Source organism: Mesoplodon densirostris, chromosome 7 (genome assembly GCF_025265405.1).
Source record: "Mesoplodon densirostris isolate mMesDen1 chromosome 7, mMesDen1 primary haplotype, whole genome shotgun sequence".
NCBI lineage: Eukaryota > Metazoa > Chordata > Mammalia > Artiodactyla > Ziphiidae > Mesoplodon > Mesoplodon densirostris.
The window spans coordinates 99778157-99790262 of record NC_082667.1 but is presented as its reverse complement, the minus strand read 5'-3'; the positions used below and the strand labels follow the sequence as shown (position 1 = coordinate 99790262).

At 35.3% G+C, this 12106-nt stretch overlaps 1 protein-coding gene across 3 annotated transcripts in view; it reads right to left on the bottom strand.

Annotated features, from left to right (window-relative positions):
* CWF19L2 (CWF19 like cell cycle control factor 2) overlaps nucleotides 1-12106 on the bottom strand; it is a 208105-nt gene that overhangs the window by 145423 nt on the left and 50576 nt on the right. For all 3 annotated transcript variants that reach the window (XM_060104503.1, XM_060104502.1, XM_060104504.1), the window contains exon 7: nucleotides 5074-5183. In XM_060104503.1, coding sequence (XP_059960486.1) covers nucleotides 5074-5183 — 110 coding nt within the window. The remainder of the gene's footprint in view (nucleotides 1-5073; nucleotides 5184-12106) is intronic.

Genomic DNA, 12106 nt, shown 5'->3' with positions numbered 1-12106 from the left:
TGAATCCAAATTTGTGAATTCAACACTAGCCTGGGAATTCACTATACTTAGGAAAAAATGGTAAACTGATTTAAGCTATAGGTCTACAGAATCTAATATGCATATACTAGTACTTTCAGAAAGAAAAAGCAAAGATAATAGGAGCTTTAACAAAAAAAAAGAGAGAAAATTTCCTCAGCTAACTTTCTAGATCCAAAGGGCTCACCCAACAGCCTTAGGGGAGGGGAGAAAGTGAAGTATACAAAGACTCATACATAAAAAATCCTAATTCCTGAGTCTCAAAATTCATTCAGAAAAAAAAATTCTTCACAAAGATAGGATCAGGGGAGAAGGGAGTGTGAGCATGTAAATAAATGCAAGTTAGGTAAGTAACACATTGCCTACAAAGGAAAGAAAGTCAGACTGTTATCAACTATTCGCTTCCAATACTAAATGCTAGAAGATAATGGAATAAAGATCAAATTTCGATAAAAAATTATAAGGCAATAATTCTATATACAGAATTCAATTCAGTCAAATTATCCTTCCTTGACATGGACAAAAGAAAGTCATTTTCCAAAATGAAAGGAATCAAAAAGTAAATCACTTACTAATTCTGGGGGGAAAATTACTCAGGATCATTAAGCCAAACCATAAATGAACTAGGGCAAAGATCTCTGAGAAAAGGAATGCATGCTATAAACCAAATGGCAAATGTAATGGTTAAGTCTAAATAATTGTTTTTGTAGTTGTGAAGAATATAACTGTCAAGAATAACATGCATATTTTTTAAATTTATAGTAAACTGTAATTAAAATTTCAAATTATTTCAATAAAATATGTGAGTTGAGATGGAAAGTTATCATCTTAGTCTAGGCAGAGAAAATCCATTATATTTCATTTTTTCAAATTATTTTAAAAATTCAGGTTTAACATGTTTCTTAAATTTAATGACAACATCAGTAGAGTCAAACTGATGGCAGTGGGGGAAATATTTTCATAATTTAAGCATTGACTCATAGGCAAATTTTTTTTCTTGGTGACACATAAATTAATGATGTATCTACAATTAGTGGCTTCTTAGATTAAATAAAATATGGTAATAATAAAAACAAAAACAGCAGTTACCACAATTTATCCAATGTTTATTTTACTACATCTTTTGTATCATTTAAGTGGGCTCTACCTACAATGCCTAGGTTCAAATTTACTCATGAGCTACGTAATCTTGGTTATTTAAACTCCGTCTGCCTCAGTTTCCTCATTTAGCAAACAAGAATAATAGTACAATTATGGGTATTAAATAAGTTTAATTATACATGAAGTACTTTAACAATACCTGGCAGATGAAAAGCATTCAAATTATTATTAATGTTCACAACAATTCTATGATATTGATACTAATAGCCATGTTTTTTAAATGAAAAATAAAAATGAAGCTAAGGTCACATAGCAAGAGTAACAAACACTGTATTGAAATTCAGGACTATTTGACTACAAAGCCAATGTTTTTAACTACTATGTTAAAATGCCTCACTCTGTGATTCTTAACTGTTCTAGAGCATTAAGAAATTATATAAGGGACTTCCCTGGTGGTCCAGTGGTTAAGACTTCACCTTCCATTGCAAGGGGTGAGGGTTCATTCCCTGGTTGGGGAGCTAGGATCCCACATGCCTCGCAGCCAAAAAACCAAAACATAAAACAGAAGCAATACTGTAACAAATTCAATAAAGACTTTAAAAATGGTCCACATCAAAAAAACAATCGAGGGCCTCCCTGGTGGCGCAGTGGTTGAGAGTCCGCCTGCCGATGCAGGGGATATGGGTTCGTGCCCCGGTCTGGGAGGATCCCATGTGCCGCGGAGCGGCTGGGCCCGTGAGCCATGGCCGCTGGGCCTGCGCATCCGGAGCCTGTGCTCCGCAACGGGAGAGGCCACAACAGTGAGAGGCCCACATAACGCAAAAAGGAAAAAAAAAAAAAAAAAAAAAATCGAAAAAAAGGTTTTAAAAAAAAAGAAATTATATAAAAGTTCACAATTCAAAACATAAACTCACAATAACCCCTAAAAAACATAAGAAGAAGACTAAAGGCCATGTTATGTATAAATAAAGATATAAATTCAAAATAAAATATTAACAAATTTAATGTAGTGGTATATTAAAGGAAATGCCATAATCAAATAGGAGTCAAAGAGTCCAATGTTAGGAAATGTATTCAGGCAATTCATCTCATTAACAAAAGAAAAAAAAATCAGTTATCTCAAAGGATACCAAAAAAGTTATTTCATAAAAATGATACCCATTCCTAATTTAAAAGCAAAAGCAAATTAACAAAAAAACACCTTTGAATAAGCTTTGAATGCAAAGATACTTTCTAAAGATGACAATCTTCATCTTAAATGCAAAAAGTTATGACTTAAACACAGAAAGAAAAGTGTTATTAATCAAAGTTCTGAAATTCTACTTCAAGAATACAAGAAAGTTTAAATATTGTAATACTGAGTAGCAAAAGCAAAAGTAATCACAATTTGCATATAACTATATTCCCATATAACCCAATTAAAAAAAACACTATAGATTTAATGACAAGAGTTTAAAAAAATGGGCAGACTAACACCAGGCAAGTCAGAAAACATAAGAGAACAAAGATTCAGCATACAATTGAAAAAAATAAAAATATCTTAGGATACATTCATAACAACTGAATGGAGAAATGTACTGAAGAGCATAAACAAAAATCTGAATTGACTGTGGTGACCTAAATGGGAAAGAAATCCGAAAAAGAGGGGATATATGTATAGGTATAGCTGATTCACTTTGCTGTACAGCAGAAACTAATGCAACACTGTAAAACAACCCTACTCCAATAAAAATTTAAACAATTTTTGAATTGAGAAATAAGCAGTATTTTAGGATGAGATTACTCAACATTACAAAGATATTAATTGTCCTTGATTTATCTATAAATTTAATTAAATTTAAATCAAAATTCCAAAATGAGCTGTAAATTTATAATGTATTTTGGAAAACTTTCTTTTGAGCTTGAATGTGACAAAATTGATTCTAAATTTAACAAAAAAAAGCACACATAAGAATGTAAAGTTACTTTTTAGTGACTAATAAAAGAAGACTTACCCTGTCACATAGTAGGTGTTCACTAATTATTTGCTATCTGCATGAGTTACTGAAAACTACAGTAATTAAAATAGTATGATACTAATTCCAGGAAACAACAAAAAAAATCAATAAAATAGATTTGAGAGTAAAGAAATAGACTGATTTTATAAAAAATGATGTAATATATAATAAGTGTGTCATTTCTAATTAGTGGGAAAAAATAATTCATTCAATATATTATAAATGACTATCTAAAGAGTTAAGGAAAGTTAAATGCTTACTTTAAACTATACACAAATATGTATTTCAAAAATATTAAAGCTATCCATAAAAATAAAACTGAACAAGTTCTCAAAGGAAATATATGTGTGCATTTTTATGATCTTGGGAGTGGAGAAGGCCTGTCAATGAATTATACCAAGAACATTAGGTCATAAAAGAAAAACCTGATAGGTTTTGTTTGGTAAAAATATTTAAAATATATTCATAGCAAATATAAACAAAGTAAAAAATAAACATGAAACTAACAGGAAGAAATTTGAACAGACTTATTAAGAGGTCTTAAATTAATATCCCAAAATGGGTATATACCATTAATAATCAATCAGATGGCCAAAAAAATATGAAAAAATAGCCCACTTTGCTAGTAAACAAATGTATAAAAATAAAAGCAAAGAATAAGTCTGCTTACCAATCACAGTAGCACAGACTATAAAGAATGATAGTACTACTATTGAAAATCATGTAATAGAAGTCATTTTACTGAGAGTATAATTTCTTCAATATTTCTGTACAGAAATTTTGCAGTACATATCTCACTTTAAGTGTCTATATCCTCTAAATTGACAATTTCCCTTTTAGTAATTCATGTAAGAAAATAACCAGGTAAGTATGCAAAATGCATTGGAAAAGATGATCAGCACAGTGTTGTTTAACAGGGGAGAAAATAAAAATATATAAATGTCCCTCCATTGACAATTAAATAATGGCAAAATCATATAAATATATATGTAAATATTGAGGTCATTAACATATATACATTTACTGGCAACCAACTATGTCTGTTTGTGTAAGTGAAAGAAGCAGGATGTATTCTATGAGCCTACTTTTATAAAACTGTTTATTTTAAAAGTATATAATAACCAGAGAAAAAATCTAAAAAAAAATCAAAATATTAACAAAGATTCTCTTAAAACAAAGGATAGTTTTTCTCTCTCACAGTTTTTTTGTTTGCCTACCCCTTCCTAAACCTTCTTTCTTCTGAAATTAAAAAATAAAAACAGGACATCAATAGCTACTGAAACAGAAAGATTATTCACCCATGGGGGAGCTGGTTCTAAAATATACTGCTGCATGATTCCATTGTTTTATACATACACATACACACTCTCTCACACACACACACACTTAGTAATCATGTCATGATGTATGTAAGTGAAATCACTATGCTGCACATCTTAAGCTTATATAGTGCTGTATGTCAAGTATATTTCAATAAAACTGGAAGAAAAATAAATTTCACTATTTAAAAGCAAAAAAAAAAAGAGTACGCATGCACACTCTCTAAACAACAACAAAAAAACTGTTACAATCTGAAAATCTGGAATACAACAAAAACTCTGAAATAAAATAAAAGCTCTAAAATATACAAAATTTTTAACAGTGGTTATGTCCAGAGGTATATACTATGGAGGCTTTCCTATATTATTTAAATTCCCTCACAAGAAGAAAATGTTGATTTTACATTAAACACATGCATACTTAAATTTTACATACTTAAGTTTTATATTCATTGAGTTTTATATTCAAATATGCTACATAGGTTTACATAAAAATGAAAAGCAAAAAATGGCTATAGCAATATACACATTTGAAATTTAGTATCAAGTGAATTCAAAAGTGTTTCCTGGCACAAAACACTGACAAAGTTAATTTCTCATATAACTCTGAAAATAATATGTACCTCCTTAATACTTACCCCATATCTTTCAGCTACAATGTCTTCAAATTTTCTATTTTGTTTCTCAGCTTGTTCCTTCATTCTTTGGTAAGACTTCCTTAGCCAGCTTAAACCACCATCTTCTACTACTGAAATTAAGTTCCAATATTAAATGTCAGTTATACTTTTCACACAGTTATGACAGAATACTTATTGCTACTACAATGATTTCTAACTATAAAATTACATATTATTCCTTGAATATATAAAAATCATAAATACATTTAAAATTCAACACATACTTGAGTGCCTATATATGCAAGGTACATAATGCAAGGTTCCACAATTATGAGAAAGGAAAAAATAAAACTACCCTCAAAAACACTGCCATCTAAGAGAATGAGGATAAAAGGACATAAATAATTAGAATGAGTGCCTATATATGCAAGGTACAGCTCTACAATTATGAGAAAGGAAAAAATAAAACTACCCTCAAAAACACTGCCATCTAAGAGAATGAGGATAAAAGGACATAAATAATTATAACAAAGATAATATTTGATAAATATTATAAAGAGCTATAAAGTTATATAAAAATGAAAAAAAAAGAAGGAAGGATTGCCTCTAAATGTGAGGTCAGGGAAAATGTCACAAACCAGGCAGGAAAAATGAGTTGGATTTCTATAATCAAAGATAAGAGTAGGAAGGGCATTCCTAGAAATAAATAAGGAGTAAAGGTACACACATAGGGTGGAAAAGCTATTTCAGATACAACACAAAGAACAAATAAGGAGCTGAGAGCAGTCAAGAGGGTGGAATAGGAGGACCTGGGGTTCACTTCTCCCCATAAGAACATCAAGAATACATCTACAAGTGGAACAATTCGCATAGAGCACCTGCTGGACACTAGCAGAGGATCCTGGACACCTAAAAGGACAAGAGAAGATCTCTGCATAACCAGGTAGGATGAAGGAGAGAAAGGGAAGAAAAGGAAAAGAGGAAATGGGATGGGATCCACACTCCTGGGGAGGAGCTGAAGGAGAGGAGAGATTACCACACCCAGGGAGGCCCCTTACCAGTGGCAAAATATGCTGCAATAGAGGGGTGGATTCAGGGGCTATTGGAAGAAAGTGCAATGGCTGATCTGTGGCAGTCAGGAGAGAAAGAGACTACCACACCCAGGGAGGCCCCTTACCAGTGGCAAAATATGCTGCAATAGAGGGGTGGATTCAGGGGCTATTGGAAGAAAGTGCAATGGCTGATCTGTGGCAGTCAGGAGAGAAAGAGACTTTCATGGACAGTCTGTACCACAGCCCTGCGCACCTCAGCCTGAGATGGGTGTCTGCCAATGTGGGCAGGGGCTGGGTGCTGACACGAGATGTTAGGAGAGCAGACCCAGGGAGAGGACTGCTGTTGGCTGTGTGGATACGGCCTGAAGGGATGGGAGTGAGGAGCTCAGCTGCACAGAAACAGCCTGTGGGGACCGGAGTGAGGAACTCTGCAGCTGGGAATACTCCTGGAAGAAGTAGGACTGCCTTAGAAGCAAGGTGCCATTGTTGATTGGCACACAAGGGGCGGGGCCACCATCGCAGCCTCTCTCCCCACACACCAGCCCCGGCCTTCATGGCCACTGGGAGGGATTCTTAACAGAGTGCCCACGCCCCAGTCATTGCAACCTTGTCCCCCTCACACCTGAGTGAATGTGCATGCCCCAGTCGTAGGCACCTTATTCCCTCCTGCCTGCGCAAGCATGCATGCCCCAATTGATCACCACCTCTGGCCAATCCCACCTAAGCGAGTAAGAGTCTCCCACTCAGTTGCTGCCTTCGCCCCCTCTCGCCTGGGTGGAGAGCAGATGCTTGAGGTTAGCCCACACACCAAGATGGGACCGAAACCAAAGTTGAGCCCCCATGGCTGAACGACTAAGGAAGAGGAATTAAAATCTCTCCGTGCAGCTGCACAAGCCACGGACTTAACCCCCATGATCAGCCTGGTATATCCAACACCTGCAGAATAACTGAATAAATGAGTGCTCCCAGAACTGAGATGGGTCTAGCTTTGGCAGCTGTGGACTTTGGGGACATGTGCACATGGGAGTTGGGGCAAGTCAGAATCTGTGTTGCAACCACACTGCCCACAGCAGGTCCAGAAACTTACCTGAAAGGTCTTTGAGGGCCTCCTGGGGAGGTGGAAGTTGGAAATGGCTCACCATGGGGGTAAAGACACTGATAGCAGAGCCCCCAGGGAATTATTTTGTTCTGTTTTGTTTTTCTGTTTTAATTAATTTATTCATTTAAAATTTTAAATGTATTTTTTATTGGTCTATTGGGGTTTTTTGTTTGTCTTTTTTGTTTCTTTTTGCCTTCTTTTTTCTTTTGAAGCTTTTCTCTCTTTTTCTGTTTGTTTCATTTTGTTTTCTTGTCATTTTTGTGTGTTTATTTTTTGTCGTCTTTGCTTTTTGTGTTGTTTTTCTTTTGTTTTTGTTTGTTATGTTTCTATTGTTTGTTTTCATTTTGAGGTATATTTGTTTGGTTGGTGGTTGTCTACTTTATTATTTTCTTTGTGGGTTGTTTTTGGATCTTTTTGGTTTTGTTTGCTTCCTTTTGGTTTTCTGTTTCTCTTGGTTTTTGTCTCTTTTTTGTTTTTTTATTTTTGTTTTTTGTTTGTTTGTTTGTTCGTTTTGGGCCACACCATGTGGCCTGCAAGTTCTTCCTTGGTTCCCCAGCTGGGGGTTGAAACTGAGCCCCGTGGTGGAAGCGTGAAGTCCTGGAAACTGGACTGCCAGAGAATTCCTGGCCCCAGGGAATATTAATCAGTGTGAGCTCTCCCAGAGGTCCTCATCTCAGCAACAAGACCTGGCTCCCTCCAAGAGCCTGCAAGCTCCAGTGCTGGATGTCTCAGGCCAAACAACCAGCAAGACAGGAACAAAACCCCAACCATCAGCAGACAGGCTGCCAAAAGTCATCCTATTCTCGAGACACCCCAAAATACAGCCTTTGCCACGGCCCTGCCTACCCAGCTCCAACCACCAGATCACAGGCACCAGTTCCTCCAACCAGGAAGCATACACAAGCCCCTGGACCACCATCACCCACAATGGGGCAGACACCAGAAGCAAGAGGAACTACAACCCTGCAGCCTGCGGAAAGGTGACAATGAACATAGTAAGTTACACAAAATGAAAGAACAGAGGAATATGCTGCAGACAAAGGCACAAGATAGAAACATACAAGAACAAATAAATGAAAAGGAACTGGGCAATCTAACCAAAAAGAATTCAGAGTAATGATAGTAAAGATGATGCAAGATAGCAGAAACAGAATAGAGGCACAGATCGAAAATATACAAGAAATTATTCACAAAAAAACTAGAGGAACCTAAGAACAAACAGTGATGAACAATACAATAATGAAATGAAACTACCCTAGAAGGAATCAGTAGCAGAATAACTGAAGCAGAAGAATGGGTAAGTGAGCTTTAAGAATGGGGGAAATCACTGCAGTGGAACAGAATAAAGAAAATAAAGAAAAGAAATTAGGACAGTCTCAGAGACCTCTGGGACAACATTAAAGAAACCAATATTCAAATTATAGGGGTCCCAGAAAAAGAAGAGAAAGATAGAGAGTCTGAGAAAATATTTGAAGGGATTATAGTTGAAAAGTTCCCTAACATGGGAAAGGAAATAGTTGCCCAAGTCTAGGAAGCACAGAGAGTCCCATACAGGATAAACCCAAGGAGAAACATATGAATCAAACTAACAAAAATTAAATACAAAGAAAAAATATTAAAAGCAACAAGGGAAAAGCAACAAATAACACACAAGGGAATCCCCATAAGGTTATCAGTTGATATCTCAGCAGAAACTCTGCAAGCCAGAACGGAGTGGCAGGATAAATTTAAAGTAATAAAAGGGAAAAACCTACAACCAAGATTAATCTACCCAGCAAGGCTCCCATTCAGAATCAACTGAGAGATCAAAAGCATTACAGACAAACAAAAGCTAAGAGGAAATTCAGCACTACCAAACTAGCTTTACAACAAATGCTAAATGAATTTCTCTAGGCAAGAAACACAGAGAAGAAAAAGACCTACAAAAACAAACTGAAAACAACTAAGAAAATAACAATAGCAACATACATATCAATAATTACCTTAAATGCAAACACATCAAATCCTCCAGCCAAAGGTACAGACTGGCTGAATGGATACAAAAACAAGACATGTATATATACTGTCTACAAGAGACCCACTTCAGCTCTAGGGACACATACAGACTGAAAATGAGGGAATGGAAAAAATATATTCCATGCAAATGGAAATGAAGAGAAGGCTGGAATAGCAATTCTCATCTCACACAAAATAGACTTTAAAATACAGACAAGAGACACGGAAGAACACTACATAATGATCAAAAGATCAGTCCATGAAGAAGACATAACAATTGTAAATATATGCACCCTACATAGGAGCACCTCAACATAAGGCAAATGCTAACAGCCATAAAAGGGGAAATCGACAGTAACACAATAATAGTGGAGGATATCAAGATCCCACTTAAACCAATGGATACATCATCCAGACAGAAAGTTAAGGAAAACACAAGCCTTAAATGACACATTAGACCAGATACACTTAATTGATATTTATAGGACATTATATCCAAAAGGAGCAGAAAACATTTTCTTCTCAAGTGCACGTGGAACATTCTCCAAAATAGGTCACATCTTGGGTCACAAATCAAACCTTGAAAAATTTAAGAAAACTGAAATCATATCAAGCGTCTTTTCTGACCACAATGCTATGAGATTAGAAATCAATTACAGGAAAAAAAAAAGTGTAAAAAACACAAACACATGGAAGCTAAACAGTATGTTATTAAATAATCAATGGATCACTGAAGAAATCAAAGAGGGAGTCAAAAATTACCTAGAGACAAATGACACCAAATACAAGATACTGCAAAATGTATGGGACACAGCAAAAGTAGTTCTAAAAGGGAAGTTTATAGCAATACAAGCTTACCTCGAAAAACAAGAAAAAACTCAAGTAAACAACCTATCCTTACATCTAAAGCAACTAGAGAAAGAAAAACAAAACCCAAAGTTAGTAGAAGGAAAGAAATCATAAAGATCAGAGCAGAATAAATGAAATAGACACAAAGAAAACAATAGCAAAGATCAATAAAACTAAAAGCTGGTTCTTTTAGAAGATAAACAAAATTGATAAACCTTCAGCCAGACTCATCAGAAAAAAAGGGAGAGGATTCAAATCAATAAAATTATAAATAAGAAAAAAGAAGTTACAATGGACACCACAGAAATAGAAAGGATCATAAGAAATTAGTACAGTTAACTCTATACCAATAAAATGGACAACGTAGAAGAAAGGACAGATTTGTAGAAAGACAGAAGCTTACAAGACTGAACCAGGAAGAAATAGAAAATATGAACAAACCAATCACAAGTACTGAAATTGAAACTGTGATTACAAATCTTCCAACAGACAAAGGTCCAGGATCAGATGGTTTCACAGGTAAATTCTATCCAACATTTAGAGAAGAGATAACAGCTACCGTTCTGAAACTCTTCCCAAAAACTGCAGAGAAAGGAGCACTCCCAAACTCATTCTATGAGGCTACCATCACCCTGATACCAAAACCAGACAAAGATACCACAAAAAAAGAAAATGTATAGGTCAATATCACTAATGAACATAGACACAAAAAACCTCAACAAACTACTAGCAAACCGAATCCAACAGCACACTAAAAGGATAATACACTCTGATCAAGTGGGATTTATCTCAGGGTTGCAAGGATTCTTCAATATACACAAATCAAACAACGTGATACACCACATTAACAAACTAAAGAATAAAATCCATATGATCAACTCAATACATGTAGAAAAAACTATAACAAAGTTCAACACCCATTTATGACAAAATAGAACTCCAGAAAGTGGGCTTAGAGGGAACCTACCTCAACATAAAAGAGCCCATATACAACAAAACCTACAGCTAACAATTAGTCAATGGTGAAAAGCTGAAAGCATTTTCTCTAAGATCAGGAACAAAGCAAGGATGACCACTCTTGCCACTACAACTCAACATAGTTTTGGAAGTCCTAGCCACAGCAATCAGAGAAGAAAAATAAATAAAAGGAATCCAAAGTGGAAAAAAAGAAGTAAAACTGTCACTGTTTGCATATGACATGACACTATGCATAGAAAATCCTAAAGATGCTATGAGAAAACTACTAGTACTCATAAATGAATTTGGTACAGCTGCTGTATACAAAATTAATACACAGAAATCTCTTGCATTCTTACACACTAACAACAAAAAATCAGAAAGAGAACTTAAGGAAACAATCCCATTTACCACTGCATCAAAACGAATAAAATACCTAGGAATACACCTACCTAAGGAAACAAAAGACCGGTACTCAGACAACTATAAAATACTGATGAAAAAAGTAATAGATGATGCAAACAGATGGAGAGATATGCTCTTGGACCAGAAGAATCAACACTGTGAAAATGACTAGACTACTCAAAGCAATCTATACATTCAGTGCAATCACTATCAAACTACCACTGGCATTTTCACAGAACTAGAAGAAAAAATTTCACAATTTGTATGGAAACACAAAAGACCCCAAATAGCCAAAGCAATCTTGAGAAAGAAAAACGGAGCTGGTGGAATCAGGCTCCCAGACTTCAGACTATACTACAAAGTTACAGTAATCAAGACAGTATGGTACTGGCACAAAAACAGAAATATAGATCAATGGAACAGGATAGAAAGCCCAGAGATAAACCCACACACATATGGTCACCTTATTTTTGATAAAGGAGGCAAGAATATACAATGCAGAAAAAACAGCCGCTTCAATAAGTGGTGCTGGGAACACTGGACTGTTACATGTAAAAGAATGAAATTTGAGCATCCCTAACACCATACAAAAATAAACTCAAAATGGATTAAAGATCTAAATGTAAGGCCAGATACTATAAAACTGTTAGAGGAAAACACAGGGAGAACACTCTGACATAAACTGCAGCAAGATCTT